The sequence below is a fragment of the Eleutherodactylus coqui genome, chromosome 4, assembly GCF_035609145.1.
Source record: "Eleutherodactylus coqui strain aEleCoq1 chromosome 4, aEleCoq1.hap1, whole genome shotgun sequence".
Taxonomy (NCBI): Eukaryota; Metazoa; Chordata; class Amphibia; order Anura; family Eleutherodactylidae; genus Eleutherodactylus; species Eleutherodactylus coqui.
In genome coordinates this window covers 200,659,578-200,685,399 of record NC_089840.1, presented here as the reverse complement: position 1 = coordinate 200,685,399, position 25,822 = coordinate 200,659,578, and the positions used below count along the sequence as shown (strand labels likewise).

The window sequence follows — 25,822 nt, the reverse complement described above, 5'->3', positions numbered from 1 at the left end:
GACTTACTATTAAAGATGAGCGAGCATACTCGCTAAGGAAAATTACTTGAGTGATTATTGTCCTTAGCGAGTACCTGCCCGCTCAGAAAAAAAGATTCGGCAGCGGGCGGGGAGCGGCGGGGGAGAGTGGGGAGGAACGGAGGGGAGATACCTCTCTCTCTCTCCCCCTCTCTCCCCCCCCTCTCTCCCCCCCTCTCCCCCCCTCCCCCCCCCTCTCCCCCCCTCTCCCCCCCTCTCTTCCCCCCTCTCTCCCCCCTCCCTCCCTCTTCCCCCCTCTCTCCCCCCTCCCTCCCTCTCCCCCCCTCTCCCCCCTCTCCCCCCCTCTCCCCCCCTCTCCCCCCCTCTCCCCCCCTCTCTCCCCCTCTCCCCCCCTCTCTCCCCCCCTCTCTCCCCCCCCTCTCTCCCCCCCTCTCTCCCCCCTCTCTCCCCCCTCTCTCCCCCCCTCTCTCTCCCCCCCTCTCTCTCCCCCCCCTCTCTCCCCCCCTCTCTCCCCCTCCCCCCTCTCTCCCCCCCCCCTCTCTCCCCCCCCTCTCTCCCCCCCCTCTCTCCCCCCCCTCACCTCTCACCCGCGCCGGCAGCCGAACCTTTTCTTCCGAGCGGGCAGGTACTCGCTAAGGGCAATGCTCAATCGAGCAATTGTCCTTAGCAAGTATGCTCGCTCATTTCTACTTACTATACACTACAAATGTCTACTTGCTGCTGAAAAATTAGTTGTATAGCGTTCTTCTTTATGTGCACAGAACTAATCAGTGCTGAGCCCAGTTGAGCATTTAGGTTGAAGAAAGCTGATTACATAGTAACATAGTTTGTAAGGCTGAAAAAAAGACACATGCATTCATTTATGCCTATTACCCCCAATGTTGATCCAGAGGAAGGCCAAAACCCCAATGAGGTAGAAGCCAAGAGAAGATGGAACAATACCTCTGCAGCGCCACATATTGGAAGGAAGCATTCCTGCAAGTCAGACTTTTTAGACAAGCCTTATAAAAATGACTGGGGATTATAAGCCAGCCAGGATACCATACTAAGACAACTGTTTCGGGGCATTGTTCCATATTCCCTTTTTGCATATTACCAAGAGGATGGCCATATAAGTCTCCTCACACACCTTCTAGGTGCTCTCCTTAAGGAGCAACGATACCCTTCCTGACCCACAACTATAGGCTTCTCACTAGGCAAGCTGGAAACTTACTGCACCCTGATGAGGGGAAAGAGAAATTCCCGAAACAGCTGTCTGTGTATGATATTCTGGCTTGGCTTTCAATTCCCAGTCATTGTTATAAGGCTTGTCTAAAAAGTCTGACATTGACATTGCCTTCCAATAAAATCAGATGAAACCAGTTGTATGTAAGAAGTTCATGTTTTGGGGCTCTGTCAATCAAGAAGCAAATAATCTAATTGCTTAGTAATCAACTTGACTGTTCTATCAATGGATACATTTTTTTTGGTACGATTACTATCAGTGATGGAAACATGTCACCCACCCACTAATGGTTGTCTACCTTATTTTCTGTTGCAGGTATTGGATGAACGGTATTCACCAGATGTTTTGAGCACTGTGAAGGAAATGAATGTAGCTAACTTTCGAAGGGTACCCAAGATGGCCATTTATGGCACCGCTCAACCAAACTCAAAGGTGCAGTAGATCTTATGTGCGGCTCTCACATTATTTATGTGTGGGTGTTGAAATCACATGTTGTCTTTCACAAGACTTTTACAAATTATAAATCCAACAAGAAGCAAAATAATGAATGTTCATCTGTAGACTTCAGATTATATTTCCAAGCACCGCTGTCTACAAAGCACTAGAAATACTATGGATGATGTAATTCATCCATTCCACAACCTGTTGGTCACCTAACCACCAGGAAGGAAGCATTGTGTGGTGAGAACCTGGACATCACAGTTCAGAAATAGTCTTTACTCATCAGTTCATTGCTTTTTCACAATTGTACAGGATGTCTGATTCAGTTTAGATTTATGTGTTTCTACCAGTTTTTGTTTCTTACCTATAATAAGTGGTGTTCTATGCTATTTTGAGCTACATTTTGTCCACAGAATTGTTGTTTTTGTCTTTAGGGACACTTATGATTTAGATTAAGGGCTCACTGGTCCATGTGGGGGTGTATAGACTACACAGTTGGTCTGTAATACGAAACTGTATTACCGTAGGTAAAGCTGACAGGAGAAAGGACTTGGGGATTTTAGTTGACTCTAAACTTGACTGTAGTAACCAATGTCAGGCAGCTGCTGCCAAGGCAAGTAAGATGAGATGCTTTGCTGATCCAGAGATTTATTGTGATTCCCATATTTGGAGATGGGAAGGAATTTCTACCTTAGGATGAAGTTTTTCTGCCTCATGGGGTTTTTTGCCATCCTCTGGATCTACATTAACACTTAATACTCTGAAGTGAATGGACTAAATGGAGCTTTTACACAGGCAGATAATCTGCCCATTCAAATAAAAAAAACTGACCGTCAATAAGCATATTTGTCAGCGTTCGTTCCGTCCGTGTATACAGACAGACAGATTACCGTATCTGCTCTGTGGGGACGTCTGATCGTTAACGTGATCATTCATCCCCAAACAACTGTCATTGATCAACTGGACATCTCTCGGATTACATGGTGGGGTGTGCAGCGAGCAGCATTATGCTCATATAAACGAGTCGATCTGCAATGAGTGAGCATTTGCTAGTTCATCAGCTAGTTCATGGTGCCCGGTCATGTTGGTGGAGACATGGAGCTGTACCAAAGTATTGCCACAGGGTAGGTAATGCCACGTTGCCCAGAATGTCTCTGTACCCATTGACGTTGAGGGTGGATTTTTACTATAACCAATGGCCCTAGTCCTTCCCATCTGATTTGCTATCCCTTGTCTATCCCTCTCACTTGACAGCACAGGATTGGTGGGTGTCCCAATACCTCTGTCAGCATATATTTGTACCTCCAAAAGGCCTATGTACAGAGTTTAGGATGCAGTTACATGCGCTATTCCTACTTTTTTGTTCTTCTTACTCTTATGAAGGTTTAAAATACATCTTGACATTGTTTGCAGGCCACAGGTTGTGTTCTGAACTACTTGACGGATGCTAAGAGGAACTACTCCAATATCCTATGGGTGAACCTACGAGAAGATATTGTACTGGAAGGCAATGAACAAATATACACTCCAAGGGAGCCGGACAACTTGGAACAATATATTGCTGTACCTGTCGACACACCAGAACAGCTGGAGGTGATGGCTTTAAAGAACAAACACTACTACATGTTTATTGAACATATGAAGTCGTCTTAAGTCTATGCTGCAATGATATTAGATTGAATGGAACGGCGTCCGCACATGCGCAGTGCTGTCCATTTATTTCAATGGGGCTGATGGAAATAGCTGACTACAAGCACTCACAAATCTCCAGTAGTTTCATTAATTAATGGGAGTGACATCATGCATGCTGAACCACTGATTCTAATAACCTCTTCACTGCAGGGGTGCAACAAGCTCATAGTGAGGAGGGGAAAGGGACATGGGACCCCTGTTGTTGGGATCTGTGGGGGTCTCAGCAATTAAACCTCCACTAATCAGACTTTAGCACCTATCTTATGACTAGATGATAAAAGTTAATTATGGTGCAACCCCTTTAATGTACCTGGTTCTGCTTAGCTTTATGCCACAGATGTACACTTTATTAAAGACATCTGCCCTTTCACGATTGGAGCCTCTCTATATGGAAATTAGACACGTGTCCCCGCAGTGCAGCATAAAATCAAGTGAGCAAGTTTTATGTGAATCAGATTTAATTTAGTGTGAATCCACATTACAATGGGAAAGTTAAGGAATCTGAGGGACTTTGAATCTGAGTGACTTAGACATGGTTATCGGGGCTGATCAAGCCGGGCCAGTATGGGGTTTTTCTTTGTAACTGTATCAAGAGTATACGGAGACTGGTGTGATTGAGGAAGAATGTCCAGCAAAAGTCCATACTTTGGTTGCAAACAACTCAATGACGAGAGGGGTCAGAGGAGGATGTCAAAAATAGTTTTAATGAACAGGCGGTTCACAGTCAAGTAAACTGCAGCGGAATACAATGCTGGTGTTCTAACTAATGCATCCGAATGCACAACTAGTTGATCATTAGCATAGATGAGCTATAAGACCAGAATTTAGCACACACAGTATGCATTGATTACCCCTCCCTGTCAGTTGTTCAGAGGATGTCAATACGTCCATCTAATTTGTATCCATTGCAAGAAGCTTCCTGTCCTCGTGGGATAATAATAATCCTGCAGAACAATTTTAACACCTAGTAGAATCTATACTATGCCTTACACACTATGTTACTATGTAACATGTAGGCCATAGGGTAATAAATTACACAATTAGCTTCTCTTCTAGATCAGCCTGCGCTTGTCCTTATTTCAGACACCAGGGGGCAGTATAAGCTAAGTAGATTCTGGATTCTCCCACTGAACGTAACTTCTAAACAATGAATAAGTGATGTCTTTCATTCCTAGCAAGCGGATAGATTGTGGATAATTGAGAATTGATTCAGGTATAAATATGACTCTAGTAGACTATCATGGGAGGTAATGACTATTAGGGCTCCTTCACACAGGTATATGCGCAATTGCGTGCGACTCAGTGCAAATGCATTGCACTATGTACGAGTGTTTTTTGCGCGCATATTAATGTATTTTACTGTACTTTTTGCGCTCGTATGACATGTGTATTAGCATGCAGCAGATGAACGCACCCTGATTAAAATGGCTATTTAGCCTAATGAGTTCCAGATGTGTTCTTTTTCTCATGGAGTTGCGCAGTTTACTGCTCATCCCATTGCACATTGGGCTCACATTTGCGCACCTTCCCAAATCCTTCTACGGGGACCCCTAGTGCACCGATGCACACAAAAGTAGATCACGCTGCATCTTTTTTTGCGTGTATGCATTGGAGTCAATCGGTCCTATTCTCTGCGTATTATGCGCACAAATTCTGCGCATGCAAATATGTGTGCAAAGACGCCAGTGTGAAAGAGCCCTTAAATAGCAATTAATATTATGTGAAATCTTGCCTTTATATGTGAAATGTAATGTCTTCTATATACCCTGCCGTAAATATCCAGCTCTGTATCCAGAGTTTGTGGTTTTCAGTTGAATATTTGCATAAGTATGTAATATAGGGTCTATTATATAGACTAGGAGCAATGACCTGCCTTTTGTATTACCTGACAATATGCACCATACTGGTGACACAAGTGAGAGTATTCTATAGGGTGTAACAATACCTCTGCAACGCCACCTACTGGCAGGCAGTATTCTATAGGCACATGCATATAGTTGCTGAAGTTAAAAAGTATCTGCACTTTCATGTTGAAACGCTCGTGGTACGTTGGCTGCTTTCGTCTCTTTCCAGCAGCTGAAGACTGCCCCATAAAGTGCTTGCATTGCAGTATATGGGTCTGTCTTCAGCTGCAGAGAGGAGCTGTAAACTACTGACAAACCACGAGCGCTCCAGCGTGAAAGTGCAGGTAGTCTTTAAGGCTATGTTCAGACTTCACATTCAACACAGACAACAATCTGCATACTGCGCGTGTGAATGTACTTTCCATAAACCTGGCCACATGCTTCAGAAATCATCCATTTGGATTGTTTGTGTTGCTGTTAAATAAAAAACCTTATTGCTTATGTGTGCAGATTTCGCTTTTCTGTTCTATCCTCAGGGCAGGTTATCAATAGTAACTTTGTGGAGGCCAGTCACCGGGGAGCCCTGTCTATTAGCTGTTTGCAGGACTCGTGCATTGAGTTGATTTGTGCAGGAAGCGGACAGCTCCATTCTTACTGCAGTGGCCAGGGTTGGTGTTGCATGCATTGAAATGAATGGGAACTTTGCTGCAATACCAAGCCTGGCCACTCCAGTGGGAACAGAGCTGTCTACTTCCTGCACAAATCTGCTCAGTGCATCAGCCCAGAAACAAGTGATTGGCTGCAATCCAACGTGGCGGAGCCCCACTGATCTACTACCAATGACCTATCTTGAGGATCAATAGTTCACAACTGGACAACCCCTTTGACTTTTCAGCTCTTAAATGGAAGCTGCATAGTAATTTAGCAGTATGGCACTAGGAAGATTTGTCCTTTTAAAGAGGTTTTCTCATAAGAATAATTTAGCTGTGTGCACTATTAGAGTCCTTGAGTATTACAGGAGTCGTCCCTTGCTCCTAATCCACCGCTACTAGCCAGAGTGGAGACCTGCTGCATAGAGTAGCTTCCACATTAAAAACTCATTGAGGATTCATTTGAATCAGCCTCATGTAATGCATTTCTTCTGCAGCTGTCTATGCCATAGTAATGTTTGGCTGCTCAGAACTTTCTTTGCAGATTGCCAGAGGTGTTACAAACTGCAGTACTCGGGTGATCAGTTAGAATAGGCGTTGTCGAGATGGTCCAACTCCTTTGTTAAGAAAGTTTGGAGACACCCCCTGGGTATTGGTGACATCACTTCTACTTTATAAATGTACTCATCCTTTCACTTCTTTTGTTAGAATTTAGAAGCCACAATAGCCAATCACATCCTGACTTCGCAAAAGTGGCTGGAGGTTCACCTTGAACAGGAGAAGCAAATGAAGATGTTCAAAACATGTCAGACCATTCAGGAAATCTTTAACCAGCAGAGAAGCACATATCCTGGACTGGTGTACAAAAGAATCCCCATTCCTGACTTCTGCGCTCCCAAGGAACAGGTAACCAGAAGGGGTATATTAACAGTTACTTGGGTGCACACAGAACGGAAAGCCCCAGTGATAGGGCCACAAGTTTCCTAACAACTTCTACATAACCAGTCATTTAGGACTAAAGGTTTATGCATGCAAGCAAATGGCACAAATTCTTACAGGTTTTATACAGTAACATCATGAAGGCTCGGGGTTTGGATGGAGGGGGATCGGAGGTCAATCCCGCTCCATATAATGTGGGTATGGACTGTTTTTTACAGCCAAGAATCACCCGCAACAACTGTGATCAGCACTCTTGCTGATTGAGGCTGGTAACCCTTTAAATGTCACCGTCAATTCTAACAGCGGCATTTTAATGCCCCAATCAGAGCACCCCCCCCCCCCATCCAACCCTTCCCCAAGGGAGTATAGCAAAAAAAAAACTATATAAATTTAGTATTGTCGTAATTGTATAGACTAAAGTTATCATGTCATTTTTGCTGTGTACACTGTAGAAACAAGACCCCCTCCCTCTAAAGATGGTGGAATTGTGCTTTTTTTCCCCATTCCACTCAACTTAAAATTTTTAAAAAGTTTTTCGGCACATTATAAGGTACACTTATTAGTACCACTAAAAAATACAATCCGTCCTGCAAAAAAAAGGGCTGCATCCTTAATGTCAAATGGCATGTGATATCACACAATGTGGGGAATTGGATACATTTGTTACTATTCCACCTTTACAAGTCGAAGTAATACTTTTAGAATGTAGCATTGTAGAACTTCTCAGCTCTTGCCTCCAACATCCGCTCCTAGAATGCAATCTTCTTTTCTTCAGCCATCTATGTTCCAACAACAGTCACAGACTGACATAAAACAGCCAATACACGCTAATCGGGAATCCTCTGGAATCTGCCACTTTATATGTTCACATCTCTTCTGTGTTAGATTTCAGTAAAAATAAAGATCAATGTGGATGCTGGACACAACCTTAAAACGATTCCATGTCTTATCTGTTGTGCAGGATCTTGACATGATTCTTCAGGCTATGAAGACCATACTTGCTGAAGACTCCAATGCAGCTTTTGTATTCAACTGTCATGGGGGCAAAGGGAGGACAACGACTGCAACAGTCATTGCATTGCTCACACTCTGGCACTTTAATGTACGTATAGAATCATTAAGTTGAACCATGTTTTTTTACTGAGATGTTCTTTTTATTAGGCTTAAATTGATGGTTTTGTGCAGAAAAAGTCTCTAAAGTGCTGGCCACTAGGGGTCTTAGTGCTGGCCACTAGGGGTCATCACTTACACTGATGTCCACTGCCTGTTTTCAAGTGATGCACATTTCTAGTAAGAGATAACAGGAAGTAGGGAAGGGTGATGACTCATGCTGCCCATAGAGGTTTATGGAGAGGGGAAGAGGAGGGAGAGACTCCTACTCTGACTTGCTGCCTCTGCTAATAGTGAGTTATTTATTGTGACATAGCTGCTGCAATTACATGTACACTACTTCTTGCGTCTCTAGTGCCCTCCTTGATGATTTTATGTCTTTCTGTGTTATAGACACTTGGGCTACCTACACACAGGCAAGTGCAATGCAGGGCCGAGAAATTCTGCCTTCCATCACTTCTGTGAAGTAGCGATCCTCTGGCGCAGCTTTCAGGTGCGTTAGAGGATCGACGAGTGTTTCCCATTGTTTTCAATTGGAAACATCGCATTGCACTTGGGTGCACATCACAGGGCATGCTATGTGTTTTACCATAACGTTGAAAACAATGGGTGATGCATTCCACGGAATGCAAAAAGATAGGACATAGCACGATTTTTTTTTCCGCAACGCGGTGTGTTGACGGAGAATATTGCTCATGTATATGACTCCATTCAAAAGAAAGGGGTTTATATTCGCGCAAGATATTCGACCGTGTGAGGCCAGCCTTAGGGAGCAGAATCTGCAGTTTTCTCTGTGCACAGTGTAGAAAATATAGTATAACAGTCTACTTCCAGTAGTTCAGAAAGAAATGAAAACCACAGACAGACTGCAAAGCTTGAATGGGTTCAAAGGCGGGTAACTAAAGTACCGTATTACCCTGAAAATAAAACCTATCCAGAAAATAAGTTCTATACTGTTTTTTTGGGGGGTAGAGAAATCACAGCCATCACATTGCTTCATTGAGCTCTGCATTGATTGACTGGCAGCGCTCAAAAGCCGATCAAAATCATCGCTTCCTGGAGGTGACATTTATGAATTCTGGAGCCAGGAAGCGATCTTCTGTCGGTAGCTGAGGATTGCAAGCAAACACGCCGTAGCTCCAGAGACCAGTAGGAGGACACAGACCAAGGCTGTTAGGTAAGTATAATAAGACCTAGCACCTCTTTTGGGGCAAAAATAAATATAAGACAGGGTCTTATTTTCAGGGAAACCTGGTAGTAATGGAATGGGTGGACTACAGTACCCAGAAAGGTTATCAAAACAGGGGTTATTTAGTTTAGAAAAAAACGGCTGAGGGGCGACCTAATAACTGTGTAAAAATGTATCAGAGGACAATACAGAGATCTGTTCCATGATCTATTTATACCCAGGACTGTGACTGTAACAAGGGGGCACCCTCTACATCCAGAGGAAAGAAGGTTTCTACACTGGCATAGAAGGGGGTTCTTTACTGTAAGAGCAGTGAGCCTAAGGATGTGGTGATGGCGACCTCAATAAAAGAGGTTAAGAGGTGCTTGGACGCCTTTCTTGAGTGTTACAATATTACATGTTATAATCACTTATTACTTTAGAAGGGTCGGTGATCCGGGGATTATTCTGATTGCCAGATTGTAATCGGAAAGGATGTTTTCCCTTAAATGGGGAAAATTAGCTTCTATCTCATTGTTTTGGGGTTTTTTTGGCTTCCTGTAGATCAACATTGGGCGGGGGTAATAGGCTGAACTAGATGGACATATCTTTCAGATTGCTCTCTCTCGGACATGCCCATTTCACCTTCTTGCTATTGCGGATGCAGTGACTGAAAAACTTGAGTGTGCTTGGACAGCTATTCAGCTGATAGAGGGTCTAATGCAAGTGTTCATGAGCTTGGATCTGGATAGGAAGTGGAAATAGCTGTGACCAGAAGTCACTGCTGTAAATGGACCTGGCGAGTGGTGGCAGCAAATGGAGGGGAGCATGCAAAATCAGTGGGAATGCAGGTGGTTGACTTTATGGTTGGACAAAGTGACTATGGAAGCTTTATGTTAATATTTTATTTTTTAGTTGTTAAAGCCCTTCATCATCCATCTATGGTTCCAGTTTACTGTAACGATTTGCACCTTGTTCACCATGTCAGTTAATGTAATATATTTCCTAGAGTCGCTGAACAGAGCTGACTTACATCAATGTTGTGTAATAGTGAACCAGACAAAAGAATGTGCACTCCCTTTCACATGCCGTCTCTCTATCTTTATTGCAGAGCATTCCTGAAATTAGTGAGGATGAAATTGTAAGTGTTCCAGATGCCAAATATACCAAAGGAGAATTTGAGGTAAGACGCTTCCTGTCTATCACTTCTCTTAGTGTTTGCTAGTTTAACGCTACTGTCTATAGAGGCTATTAGGGCTGCAACGAGTGCGAATTAGTTTCGTAGAATAGTTGTTTGTCTCATTGGTTTTGTTTCGGTAGATGAGCTTATTGTTCTTTTTTCTGCATGTGCATATCATTCAGGTTTGTTACTCAGATCTACCCAGCAAATCTATTTGCTGCCATGTCTGAACATACTCTAAAGGTGGCCATACACATTAGATGAATGTACTGATTTCCATTGGACCAGCCGGCCATCTAATATTTGTAGGGGTGTCCCAAGTCTTCCCAGCAGCAGATGTCTGGGGGAGGACAAAGGTTTTGGCATGTTGGCTCTCAACATACCCATCCATTTCATTCTCAGAGATGTGTGGTTGAGGTTTACTCCCATCTTCCTTTTGAGAACACATACACTTGGCAGAGAAGAGCAAGAGAGAGTCCGGGGAGTCAGAACGAATAGCTGACTGAATGATCACTTGACTGCTATGTAAGCTTTAGGGCCAACTTTAGGGCCAAAATAGAATGGTAATGCACTGATGCACAAAGTATGTTAAAAAGTCGCAGAACCTCATTATTCAATCATTTTTATGTATATGTCTAACTTTACCTATTTAGTCGGGGATGACTTTTGGACACTTTATGGATCGGTCCTCTCCACACGGTTCTGTTTTGTACGGCTTCTTTCATTTCCATCATTTTTATGTTGGTGTCGGCTTTGATATTATCAAGCCAGCATGTTCTTTGGTGGCCAGGTATTCTTTTGCCGCTAACCATTCCAAGCACTATCAATGTTTCTAATTAATTAGTTTGCGTTATGTGGCCGAAGTATGAGAGTCTGCTTTGTAATTTTGCCCACCAATGAAAACTTTGGTTAGATGCGGTCTAGGACTGTTTAGTTCGTGATCTTGGCCGTCCAAGGAAATCCAAGGAGTTTCCTCCAACACCAAAGTTCAAAGGTATCAATTTTCCTCTGGTCCATTTTCTTCAAACTCCGTTAATATAACATCCATATATTATGATTATCACATACAACCCTTATTGACCATTTCCAAGTAGCAGCAGTAGAAATGTTAACAATACAGTACCGATCACAAGATTCTGCCAACTTTGTCAGGATCCACCCACAATCTAATGTGACTTCTTAGAGGAACAAAGTTCCTTTTCCCCAAGACATAAGCAGTGCTGGGGTTGGGGGTGGGGGTCTAGCAGCCATTAATATCGCTTTAAAATGTGCATGTTTGGCCCCAGTGAACAGTCAACTCTTCACCCAACATGCGCATTAAATAAAATGTGACTGAAAAGAACAAAAAATGTATTTTTATTTCAATGGCACTAACATGTTCTGCAGCACTTTACACATACAGTGGTGCTTGAACGTTTGAGAACCCTTCAGAATTTTCCATATCTCTGCTTAGATTTGACCTAAAACTACATCAGATTGTCACACAAGTCCTAAAAGTAAATCAACAAAACCAAATCAAACAAATGAGTCAAAAAATATTAATTTGGTAATTTTAGTTGAAGAATATGATCCAATACCACATGTCTGTGAGTGGCAAAACTATGTGAACCTTTAGATAATTTGATGGTAAAATTAGAGTTTGGTATTTTGAAGGGGTTGTCCAGATATTCCTTTATTTAATATCGCTGGCTTTAACATTCCATATGCTTGAAGGGTTGCTATTAGAGATCAGCGAGTGTACTCGGTTCGGGTGTTTTTGCACTCGAGCACCGCTTTTTTCGAGTAACTGACTACTCGGACGAAAAGATGCGGGGGGTTGCAGAGGGGAGTGGGGGGGGGGAGAGAGAGAGCTCCCCCATGTTCCCCACTGCTATCCCCCACGCCGCCCCCCAGCGCCCCCCAAATCTTTTCGTCCGAGTAGTCAGTTACTCGGAAAAAGCGGTGCTCGAGTGCAAAAACACCCGAACCGAGTACCGAGCACGCTCGCTCATCTCTAGTTGCTATTACTTTATTGGTGCGAAGTACTTTTGTAGTATGAATTGTGTAGTTATAACATGAACAGTATCTGTTATTACTGGTTATATGAGTTGTATAATGCATTTTTATCTAATGTTCACTTCATAACATTTTTAATGCAAGATTAAAGTCCCACTGGTTTGGATGGGACAAACTGATAAACTCTTAAACTGGTGGGACCCCTGCTCACAGCCCAATAGATCAGGAATAGGAACAGGAGAACAGTGGTCCAATGCAAATGTAAAGAGCAAGACACCAAATACACATTTAACAGGGTATTGTAGATGAACCCGGAACCCAGGTGCAGCCCCTACACTATGGAGCCAGGTGAACTCTTCAATAGCAACTCAGATCATCAGAGCCCCCCATCCAAGGACAAGCATCTGAACATCGGAGAACGCTTCAAACACACAGCCTCGGTAGTGATCACAGGAAAACAAAATTGGCGCTAAGGGAACCATGATGCATTTAGAAAAAAATAAGAAGTTTGAAGAAAACAATGACTTACAATTATGAGGGGGTATGTCCAACCCCACACACTGTATATGGAAGTTATATGTTACTAGTAAATCGATTGTTAGTTGTCCAGCCAGGGTCCGTATGTAGATTGTGAACTTTCACAAGCAGTGAAACAGCAGCCTAGCATCACCAGGTCCACAGTGTATAGTAATAGTACATACACAAATTAGACATGCATGCAACGCATTTAGGGATGTAGCTTCACCCCTTTCTCAAGCATATAAAATCGTGAAGACCAAACCTATATATACATATACAGGAGAACAATGCCCCAATGCAAACATATGAACTCACTAGGGTGTTGTGGATGGACCTGGAACCAAAGTCCATTGCAACTACCAACACTGTGAAGAGCCAGGTGGACTCTTCAATAGCAACTCGGATCATCAGAACCCCCGTCCACTGTATAATAAATCACACGAGCCCCCACAATAGTATGTGACTGTTTTCCTTGGACCTTTTTGATATATACAGCACAGTCCCCAAGCGCAAATTTAGTATTTATTCCTTACTCACAGACCCAATAGACGACCTATCAAAGTCTGTATGAAAGTAAACTGGGCTCAACATGTACTCTTGGATAGAGCTCAGCCTACAGACTTTAATAGACCATAAGAAGTATGATCCTGATGCATTTATGCGCTACATGTTCTTCATGACCATTGTGGAGGTGATGAATTCTATATTAGTACTTTATATATTAAATATCAAAATGTTTTATTTGGAGTTGTTCTTTAAGCAAAGCCCCAATACCAATACAATATAAGCAGACATGATGGATAACTCATTCATAAATTGTCAAACAAGGCGTTACCATATTTTTTTAATGGGTTAGTCTCCGTTCTGCCAAACCTCCTCTTGCCACCCACTAGGTGGAGAATGTGTGGTTGAGGCTTCCATGTCATTTTGCAGCAGGGTCTAATCCACAGCTTACAATCTCATATTATTTAGCTTGACTCAGTGCCAGGTACTATTTGTTGCTGTAGAATACTCCCACGTGGAGATGTGTGGCATGCCGCAACGGGACCTCCAACAGACTCCTTACAGGAAGTAGCAGTTAAACACATAAGATGTGCTTTAATTTTCTAGCTTATGCAAGGGAAATGGTGTCCACCAACGTCCTCTGAGCTTCCCCCAATGTTTTCATTAAGCGTCTGAAGTAGCTGTTACCAGCCTTTTGACTGCTTGATTAGATGACGTGTACGAGCTCTTGCATAAATATTTTGTGAAAAGGTTGGATAAAATGTAACACACCCTTGTATAATGTTTTAATGTTTCCATTTGGTCTAAAGCAGGGGGTGGATGCTCAACTTTTAGATTTTTTGTTCACTAGAATTCCATCAGTTTTTATTCATTCCGAATCATTTATCAATTTGCAGTTCCTTAACATTACTGCATCTAGAAGAAGTTGTTAGGCTGCTGCATAGGTAGAACATTGTCAAGCAGCTCCCCATTTAAATTCTTCAAGTTCAGAAAAACTTTGAAATACTCTAAAAAAACTTTCCAACATGAACTATACATTTTCAAATTGGCGCATCAAAGATGGATTATGCTGCCGTTATGTCTGCGGTGGGGATTCTGTTTTATATTTTCGAAGCAGGGAAGGGGAATCCCCTGGCCGAACGGGTCTTATGGCAGAACCGAACAGTGCCGAATGGATCCCATTGAGTATAATGGGTCTGTTTGGTTCCCGCTCAGCTGCCCAACATTTTCCAAATATTTGGTCCCGTTTAGCAACGGATCCTCTGACCGGAGGTCCCAACGCAGATGTGAACCCAGAATTATATATAGTAATTATATTGTTGTCTCTTTGGCAGCTAATGTAATTTGGTTGCCTTGAACATCTGCTTTTTGTGAACCTTGATACTTTCAGGAAGTATTTGTGTTGTGTTTTATTTTTCAGTAGATTGCTGGTAGCCTTATATACCGCACAAAAGGGCTGTCATCAAACTTTTACAGCACTGTATTTGAAGCTGCCCATACGTTTTAGACATCCGTCAGCTATCTTGCCCATCGCCTATACAGATACATGTTCTGCTCAGCCATGCGTGTATGTATTGCAAATATAGAGAGGGGAGAAAGCTGCTTCAAAAAACCTCAGTGGCTTATCTCCCAAGAACAAGAGGATCAGGCAGTTAAAATTCAACAGTTTGATCCTCCTCTACCCCTACATCTGCTGTCAGGGAGAGTTGGAATGCGATCCTATGCATTAGATGATTGTTTGGTTCTGTCAAAATCATTGTGTTCGGCTAATCTGTATTCTAAGTTATGGTCGCCCTTACGAGAACATGCAAATGAGCCTGCAGAGATCCAGGTGTTCAATATCATAGACTTAATGACTTCATGATATAATCTGGTTGATGAAATGAACCTCGTGACGTTCTGTAGAATGTTGCTGTGTATTGTCATCATTACACAATTACTGCCAGTAGAGGGCAACAATGTGTAGTTTTCAAATGCTGTATATTTTTGGTATGTTTTACCCCAAGTTCCATAACAGGGGTGTAACTATAGTGTGCAGTCATACCTATGTCCTTAGGGGGCCCAGAAGGTTTCCCTTCCTTATATGAAGAGACCAGTAGTATAAATGAAGCATATTTTTGGTACCCAGAAACTTCAAGTTCCGTCTCTGATTCCAAATATGAGCATGAGTTATTGATACAAATCATTAAACATATTTATGTGTGTCTATAATAAAATTGTATTACAAGCACTATAGAGTCTGCTTACAAAAGGAAGAAAACTGTTTACTGCAGTGGTTAAGACTGGGTTCACATATGCACTGGAACCATTTGGAGGTTTCTTCATAGGCCTAGCACAAAATATCAGAGGAAAAAGCACTGTATACAGCACTTTTACTTCCTGTGTAATGCCGGGCAGCTGAGCGGAAACCGAACGGATCACATTATAGTCAGTGGGGTCCGTTCAGCGCTGTTCCATTCCGTTATAGGGCAGATCTGTTTGGCCACGGGGAGTCCCCCTTCCTACTCCCCGAACAGAGCAAGAAAACATAACCCCCACCGCAGATGTGAAAGCAGCCCAAGGACTGTCTCATATGAACGGATTTCAGTTGCGGATTCCACGATTGCCGTCTGCACGTATGATACACAGTAATTTGTGGGCATTGAAATGCATTGATTTTCGTCTTTTCGCCCACCATTGCGGGTATGAATGGTGTATTCCAAGCGGGAAAAAAATAACAGCATGCTCTATTTTCCCACGGATTCCACGCGTATGAGCACCATTGATCTCTATGGACATATTCGATCCGCAGTGCATACCCAATTAAATCGCATCTGGAAGCAGATTCGTTCGCACATTGCTAAGAAACCAGATACAAAATGGTATAAAAAAAAGCAGGTATTTGTGGGCAGACAACACAGGACGGAGTCTGAGGAAGCAGCACACCATCCAGACTGCTGTCTGTAACCTCCGCTTGTTCTTCTGGGCTTTCAATTCACAAGAATAAGTGTTTATTTTTTTTTAAAGTGGTTTATACTACTTCCAAAAAAAGAAGTATTAACCAGCTAAGCCAAGAGTGCAGTATTCCGATCTGAACGCTCACAGAACATCTCTCCAAGACAAGTGAATGTCACCTGGGCGATGGAAGGGTGTTCCAGTGGGTTGGGCTCCTTTCTGATGTCATTTCCTGCTTGCCAAATTCCCTGCGGACTAGACACTGTCCTTAAATGTTCATCCGCGCAGAAAACTGCAACCATACATGACCATACACAATTCACTACCACAATCATTTGCAGGTCTTCCATTATGGATATCCGCATGTGGAATCTGACCCGCTCCTGTGAGCCCGGCCTTATAGATAGGGGAAACATAAGTGTAGGCAAAGGTACCTTTTTTAAATTGGGCTTTCAGAAATCGCAATTAATCTGTTAAAATAGAAGAGTAAGGTAGCACAAACCCAGATAACATGTGGTGCTCAGCTGAAAGTCACTCTGCCAATGGCTTTAGATTACATAGAAAATAGAAAAAGCAAGTACCCACATATAGTAATACAAAAATATTAATTTTTTATTGCGTAACTTGAGAAAATGCAACATTTTGGGTCAGTTACCCTTTGTCAAGCCAAATTGTGAGGCATCAAGGCGTAGGCTGTGACAGTGTCCCAATGGAGTGAGCAGAAGTATATGTCATAAGGACCGCTGGTCACCAGGGCTGGCCCAAAACGTTGCATTTTCTGAAGTTGCACAATAAAAAATGTAATTTTTTGCATTGCTATTTGTGGATGCTCGCTTTTTCAATTTCTGTTCACGTCTTTGGAGTAACTGCATTTAGGAGAACTTTAAAGACTAATTGGATGGGTGATTTACTTTGCCCATTATAAATGCAAGAAATTGTCCTACAGTAACGATTCATTGATATCTCCTGTTTCAGGTGGTGATGAAGATTGTTCAGCTGCTGCCAGATGGTCACAAAATGAAGAAAGAAGTTGATATGGCACTTGACACTGTTAGCGAAACCATGACTCCTATGCACTATCATTTGCGAGAGATTATTATTTGCACTTACAGGCAGGTGAGTGGTCATGTTTCCTTCTTACTACCCGGCACAGACGCATATAGTTGTGTCATGGAGTCTGGTCACTGTCCGTTTTTCATTAGAGTTGCTCTTCTTATAGCCACATATGATCCAGATGTACTGCAAAGCTTCAGGGGAAATATCTGATTTGCCATAGCTCTTTTGCTTTTCAACTAACTTATGACGGTCTGGAATCCATTCCCCGAATATGCAGTCTGCAGCCTGTTGTCTGATTTTCAATAAAACCACAGAGAGTTTGTTTCCCTCAATAGCTCTCCAGTTTGTTCACATTAATCGAATTTCTTCTAAAATTAAAGGGCAAGTTTCCTTTGCCGGCCAGTGATGACCCCTTATGTGCCAGAGTAACCCCATTAGCAAGGTGTATATTTTCATGAGTGTTTTTCCTGTATGTTTTTTTTTTTATATATATATATATGATTATTAAAGGATAGTCTAGACAGTGAAAACTGTATGCATTGGCCTTTAACAAGTGGAGCGCTAAATAACATGGAGGAATTTTAAAATGTCTGGCGAGTTCTCGCAAAGATGACGACCACTGTTCAGATTTACTGATCCAATGTTCCATTTCGTCCCAAAGATGTTCAGTAGGTTTCAGGATTGGTATAAATCCAATCGTATAACATTCTTGTCTTCAAATAAGAGTAAAACAGCGATTTGTGACAGGCACGCTGTCTTGTTGGAAGTATTGTTGATCATTCCCAGAGTATTGCCACATTATCGGCAGCACATTGTCTAGAATGTCAAGGTACACCTCCATGTTCATGATTCGTGTCACTACAACCAATGGACTGAGACCATGCCACATAAAACATGCCCAGACCATAACCAAAGCTTTCCCGTACTTAACTGTTGGCACAACACACTCAGGCAAACGATGTTCCCCATCATCCTCCACACGTAGGTACCGTCATCTGATATGAAGATGAAGTAGTGTGATTCGTCACTCCATAGAACATTCTTCCATTGCTCAACTGTCCAATAACTTTCCTTACACCGTTGTAGATGGGCCAATGCGTCTTGTTTGAGAGACCTTACCAGACATTTTCATGATAAGTGGAGGAAAATACCAGCTGGAGTGTATCAGAGATACTAGAACGTATGCCACAATAAGTATCGAATGCCATTAGTACCCACTAAGTATTAATATATGGAAATAAATAATACTTTGGATTCTCGCTCACGTGTCCAAGGACAGTGTAGACTTTAGTGGATGATTTTCTTAATTTTTAGGGGTTTTACACTGCTCACTCACACTCTTCTGGACATGGTTATTAGTTACGCTATGATAAGGAACAACATTTACATATACATATTTATATACAGTGGTAATGCTTAACTGGCTGTCTTAACGAGTGTGATGGACTCAATCAGCAGAATACAGCATTGTGTAAATGGAGAGAGCATGGTGGCAATCACGATGTGCTGCTTTCTCCATTCCAAGCATACGGGTGATGTTAATGATGTATGCATTACCTTTTATTTCATTCATCTTTCTTCACACTGTTTTGGAGAAGGTCTATATCAAAAGGACATAATGAGTTAAAATTCAAGTAATGCCTTCAATGTTCTTATATGGGTCAGGTTGTCATCACGATAGGTCCTGAATGAGGTCTTCAGTGTGGACAACTGGAGGAGGAAAGACTGTGGGTTGGTTTCATCGAAAAATGAAACGCCCAATGAAGTCAAGTAACTAATGACTTTTCATCAGTTACTGAAGGCAGGCTGAGCTGTCTCACATTCTTTTTTTAAGTAATGCATTCCCGGAATGGCTTCGGTTTTGAAGTTGATTTATATATTAATTTCAGAATACAAATACATTCCACATACATAATCGCCCAAGTGCAGGATTACATCCAAGAATTCCTATACTCCATCTGAGGAACTGCATGACAGCTGTTCTCAACAACAAGTGTGGTAAAACCTTCCCCTTCTTCAGGCCTGATTATATATGTGTAGTATATTTTTATTCTGAAAAATATAAACTTGTCAAAAACAATCCAGCCCCCAGAAGAAGTTGTTGTTTCGCTGCAAAACTCTGCACACAACTGCATCTCAAGCAGATATGCAAAAGATTAGAGTTGTGGAGTGATTAGATGAACGGTCTGGTCACATGAGGTTCTAAAAGTGGTTCCCCCCTTGGCCTATAAAAGGCTCTCTGAGGCTCCTTGTGTGTAGTGACCTCTTCTTCCGCTTGTGTAGAGCTTGTTGACCACTAGATGCCTCTACAATGCAATGAAAGAGATTTCACCCACTTAACAGTTTTTAGAGGGGGTGCAGTATTGGAATGTGAGAAGTTGGATGGTCGTATCGATTATTTGCCCAACACCTGGGCTGTTCTGACTAGACTGTTAGAAGGTGTTGGGATCAGTGGATACACGAGGACACACACGCAAGGCAACTGGGCTCAGAATGCCCTCAACAGACCACCAGTAGAACGAGCAGCTCCGACTGTTTCAGAGATAGGTGGCGCCATTGTTACACCCCTTTGTCTGTCGGAACCATTTCCTGGTCTTTGGCTTAAAGAAAGTGGGTCTCACAGTACCCATTACATGTACAGCCTTTGACACCCACCGTCGCTTTTTTTGCAATTTTATCATGAATGACAAAACTGGACTGCTACAGAGTGGCACCGGGTTGTCCTTAGCAACAAATCCAGGTTTAGTTTGGGCACTGACAACGGCAGTGTCTGTTTCTGGGGACCTAGGGGGTGAGTGCCTCAATCCTGCCTGTGCTGTGGAGCGGCACACTGCCCCAACTGCTGGTGTGATGGTCTAGGAGGGCCATCGCATACAACAGTCGGTCACCCTTAGTAGTGGTACAAGGGACAATGACAACTCAATGATATGTTCAGGACATCCTACAGCCACATGTGTTCCTCCCATGGCTTCCAGGAGGCATTTTCCATCAGGATAATGCTCGCCATCACACACAAGAGGGTCACAGGAATGCCTCCACAACATTGTCACACTTCCATGGCTGCCCAGTCATCAGATTTATCACCAATAAAACATGTATAGGACCATCTAGGATGCCAATTTCGATAGCCTATGAGTTTGCACGATCTAGGGGCTCAATTACAGTAAATGTGGAGCGATATGCTGCAGGATGCCATACAGAACCTCTATGCCTCCATGCCCACCTGCATCACACAATGTATGCAAGCTAAAGGAAGTACAACAGGGTACTAGAGCCTCCATATCCACACATATCACATCTGATATCCAAGCTAGAGGCGGCCCAACAGTTTTACACAATTATCCTTTTGCCCTGATATTGTAATCACACATATAAAGTTTCATTCTATTCCGACAACTCCTTCTAGGGGAGGGATTTTTTTGACAATGAGTGTATAAAACAACTTGAAAAACAAACACATTCTGGGCATGCATTATTTATTAGGTGGATTCATTACAAAGATTGCATGACTTTGTCATGCACACGTGTGAGGTGGATTGCTTTGGATTCTTTAGAAGAACCGTCTCATATTCATTACATATCTACACTAAAAGGTCATTAAAAACATCTTGGAAACTGGATTCTATCTTATCTTAACCAGATAGGGACCAAGTACTGTAAATATACAGCACTTGGTCCTGGGCTCTAATCCTGTAAAATTCGGGTGCTGGATTAAAGCTTCTGTTCCTGCAATATAGCAGCTTAGGTCCTCAGCTGTTCGTGAGAGCTAAGGACCCAGAAGAGAAGACAGAAGTAGTTTTTATGCACTTCTGGCTTCTCTTCTGCAGGCTACATATGTAGAGATGTGCCGCTGCTTCCGCTATTCAACATGGTGACGTGATCACTGGATGCCCCCTAGCATTGGCAGAGCTGTAGCTTTAATAAAGATATTGAAAAATAGTCATATATGTCAAAAATTATTTTGGTAACCAAAGACAAAAAAATTAGGGCCATAAAACCACCACATGTGTAAAATTGCTAGAATGTAGCTGGTCCTGTAGGACTAAAATATACTCGTCCTTAAAGGGTTTCTTCTAAATGAAGCTATCCCCTATTCACTGAATAGGAAATAACGATCTGATCAGTGGGGTTCCAACCACTGAGATCTACACTGATCACGAGAATATGGGGCCCAAGTGTCCCTGAATGAATGGAGCAGCAGTCAAAGCTAGTACACAGCTGCTCCATTCATTTCAGTGAGACTGTAGCAGATAGCGTAGTGCTTGTACTCCCGTCTCTCCAGCAATCCCATTGAAATGAATGTGGCAGCGGTGCACATACATGACCATAGTGCCATTCATTCAAGGACCTTTAGGAGCCCTGCAGTTATCCCATATCCTGTGGATAGAGAATAATTGCCTTTTTAAAGTGGTTATCTCATGAAGATGGACATATGTCCATGTGCCATTATCTTCCTTTATAACTCATAGAAATTAAAGGTGACATGACCAGTCAAGATAATCGGAGGATAACACAATGGAAAGACAAAGGGAGTGTGAAAACCCCAAAACACCCATCAGTCTACCAACATCTTGCTGCATAATAAGATTTTCCTCAAAATTGGAGTGGATTGTTGCAGAGTTCCTGCATCAAGTAAATGGGAAGAGGGAACAATGCCTCTACAGCACCACCTATTGGAACGTAGCATTTCTGCAAGTCAATGTCAGAACTTTTAACAAGCCTTGTAACAATGACTGGGACTGTTGCACGGCTTGTTAAAAATTCACATTGACTTGCAGGAATGCTGTCTAACAATAGTTGGTGCGGTAGAATCAATTATTCCATCTTTCCATTTGCATATTTCCCAGAGGAGCATGGATAACCGTATGTCTCCTCACATCGTCTGGGTGCTCTCCCTAAGGAGAAACTATACCCTTTCTGACCTGCATCAAGGAACAACCACAGATCTCCACCAACCTTTTTAATCAGTAGTTGGCCCTTGAGGATCCTTTAGGATTCTTCCTGACTCCTGTAGATGCTACTGCCACACAGTCATCACTCCCTCCCAACGAAGGATTTCTGCCCTCTCAGAGTTGCCTCTAGATTCGGCAACACTGCTTCTTACAATAGGAACCCAAGGGTAAAGTCGGTAAGCAATATGGCAGCCGAAAGCGGAGTTAGAAATGAATATTGAAACAAAAGGGTTAGATTTGTTATGGGAATGGGTTGGGCTAGAGAATGATCATAGAATTTCTTTGCGGAGTACCCAAGTCTTACAAGGTTTTTTTTAATATGTAGAAATGTTCATTGGCTCTTGGTTACTTGAGGTGATACATTTTTTAAAATTCATTTCACATATGCAGCAACCTCATTAATGGTTTCTGTCTTTGTTTATCCTTGATATGTCTTATTGTGTCATAGAAAGTGAGAGTGAGATGGAAGGCAGCAATGCTAGGCTCTCCAGTTACACAATGTTGATCTCATTAGGTGCTGTTTGTTGGCACCACTGTATTCCAGGCTGATGCATACAATACCGAGACACCTGTCGAAAATATTTGGTATGAGTCATGTCTCCGAACTGGCCTTAAAAACTGTCCAATATCGTGCCTGAGTCGTGCCATATGAAAAATGAGCAGGTGGTCTGGAATGATTCAGCGGAAAGATATCCAGTGTAAGCTGCCAGCGTAGGATATCGTGAATGGCAGCCTCTGGGTTACTGACAGCTGTTTCATGCAAATGAGTTGATGTCTGGTGTGGGTTCGGCCAGACATTCAAGTTTATACCTTCTAGTAGGGTCTGTAAGTAGTTGGTTAATGCAGCACTGAAAATATTCTATAATCGTAAATCACATTAGTTGAAAACTGAAGGAGAATAAAGTGCTGATTATGTATGAAATATGGGCATATAGTATTTTAATGAGCTACTACAGTGCAGGCACAAGCTTGTATTCTGCTGAGAAGCGTCTCACTAAAAACAGAGCTGGCAAACTGGGTAATTTCCCATGGCTCGAGTCCTATGGGGCACTCAAGGACAGGACCCCCAGGAACAACCTGAGAGTAAACCAAAAAAAGTACCGCTCCACTGTTACAGTAATTGGGCAAAGTGCTCGGAGTAGTAGGGTGTGGTGCCCAACAATATATTAACAGCTGCATAATCCTCTCTTGTCTAGGTCCGAATAGGGAACTTAACAGCTATACTGAATATTTCTTGGGCATTGAATGTGTAATGATGTAGGCTATATTTTTACAGTATTATTTCAGTACTATATGACAGTATTATGTGGAGTATCATTTAGGCATTGTGTAGTGGTGCAGCTTGCAAGATAGGGTTGTCCCTATTTAAAGAGACTTATCACCTAGTTTTAACTCTAGAAGACAAGCTTATGGGCTGAACATAGGTGACCCGCTGAGTCTGGTGATGTGTCGTACTCAACCCGCCCCTTCGGTTTCCTGGTGTCAGCGCTGAAGGCCACCACTTAATGTTGTGATGTTGCTAAGCAGTCTGCCCAATATAAAATTAGAACGGGCAGACTACTTTGCAGTGCCCTTTAGGCGGGGCCTTCCACCGGAGGAACAATAGAGGAGGTAAGTGAGCTTATAGGGCTAAAAGTAGGTGACAAAGTTTCTTTAAACCTTTAGTAAATTCTTCCCACTCACATATAGTTGTGACCTCCAGTGAAATCCTGAAGAACAATGTGTTTGGACCTAAACTAGAAATGAAAAAAAAAATTGGCATGTTAGTACTATAAACCTTTTAATTTAACCAATAAGTGAAATGGTTACAGTCCACTTTTTTAGGGTCAGACTGACCACAAATTACATTGCAGTTTGGAAGTTATTCGAATTATCTAGCTTACTGAAGATGATGTCCTATTCTACTGTATATGAGGGAGAGGGACCATTTTCTAAACTATCTCTTGTACTCTGTTATCTTAAGTTGCCCATATCGGTTGAAGTCTTAGTTTTTCTTGGCAAATGTGTACAGTATTTAGAGGCTTGATACACTTTCTCAGTTCTTAAGTGTAGCTTCTAAGAACAGACATTCAAGATGCTGTTGTATGTTTATTGGAGCTAGTAGAACAAATGAGAGATGGGGCTATTAGTGAGGTATTGGCAGGATTAGCCTTGATGTTATTGAATACAATAATTATTATTTTTGTTAAGATGTTGAACAAGTTTTAAAGTGCTTTTTTTTATATATTGGATCACTGAAAAAAGACAGAACACACACAATAAGAACCCATTTTTAAATGCTTTTTTAATTGGTTCCATATTTAAAGCCTCATAACTTTTTACGTTTAACATGGACAGAGCTCTGTGAGGGCTTGTTTTTTTGCGTGATGACTTTTATTGCATTTTTTGGGAGGCAAAATTAAGAAAACAAGCATTTTGTCTTTTTTTTTTAGGTTTTTCTTTTTTTTACGTTCTTTTGCTGTGCAGGATAAATAGTGTGTTCAATTTATTGTACGGGTTGTTATGGATACGATGATACCAAATATGTGTGGATTTTTTAGAATTTTTTTATTTTTTTTACATTTTCTTATGTCCATATAGCGGACTAGAAACAAAAAAGTTCTAATCGCTACAATAATGCATTGCAGCACTTCTGCACTGCAATGCATTATCACTCATGATAGCAATTTCAGGACATGGCTTGCCCGGACACCGGTGTATGAAGTCTGCTTGCCATAGCAGAGTACATTCCTTATGTGCACACTTTACATGCCACGATGTACATTGTGGCATATAAGGGGTTACAAGTGGGGATCGATGTTCTCATCCATCCACGCTGTTGCAGTGGGAGACCAGCTATGGGTCACGGTCGGCTATGGCTGCGGGATGGCGCAGGCTGTATTCTGAGCCCGCGCCATCCACAAGACATAACATTATGTCTTGTTATGTTAAGTAACATGCTACCAGGATGTAAACGTACATCCTGTAGCATTTAAGGGGTTACAATCCATTAATATTTCTTGTTTTGGCGGTATTTCTTAGTTTCTGAATTGGCACTTAAAACTTACAAGCTTTGTTATTGCTTTTTATTTTACTATCTTTTATAAGCCCACATTCCAGAAAAGTAATCTTAAGAAACTCTGCCAGCTGCTAACTGGCTGCTGGAATCTCAAGGGACAGTAATCGTAAACAGACGAGAGATGCCTGATAACAGTAGCAGCTCATATTAGACCTTCTAACATCTAGGGTTCTATTGCACGTAAAGCTAAAATTATTTCCATGTCAAATTGTAAAACGTCTTCATTAGTTAACTGTCAGCCATTTGGTTCATAGACGGAGATGTAGAAGTATGTTCTCCAACAATAGTTATGTCAGAAAATATGTTATCTCCAAACTCTGGGAACTAGATACTGATGAAGTGATACATAGAGAGAAGAAACTTGTAACATTCCTTTCGATATAGTTCCAACCAACTGGATTATTACAGACCAGACAAGATGGTTTAAGAAATCCTTCCATGGACAGTATCTTCTGGGTTGTGTTTTTTATGTAGCTTTAATTGGATAAATTTACTTTAAAAGAGCACTTCTGCTTGATACTCTAACTGTTGGAAAATATACCTTGTTTTACAAAAATTCATGGACATTTTCCATTT

General features: G+C 42.0%; 1 protein-coding gene across 2 annotated transcripts in view; it reads left to right on the top strand.

The window, feature by feature from the left end:
• PALD1 (phosphatase domain containing paladin 1) overlaps positions 1 to 25,822 on the top strand; it is a 237,879-nt gene that overhangs the window by 146,695 nt on the left and 65,362 nt on the right. For both annotated transcript variants that reach the window (XM_066600553.1, XM_066600554.1), the window contains 6 exons: positions 1,520 to 1,636; positions 3,059 to 3,238; positions 6,540 to 6,737; positions 7,732 to 7,872; positions 10,160 to 10,231; positions 17,156 to 17,296. In XM_066600553.1, coding sequence (XP_066456650.1) covers positions 1,520 to 1,636; positions 3,059 to 3,238; positions 6,540 to 6,737; positions 7,732 to 7,872; positions 10,160 to 10,231; positions 17,156 to 17,296 — 849 coding nt within the window. The remainder of the gene's footprint in view (positions 1 to 1,519; positions 1,637 to 3,058; positions 3,239 to 6,539; positions 6,738 to 7,731; positions 7,873 to 10,159; positions 10,232 to 17,155; positions 17,297 to 25,822) is intronic.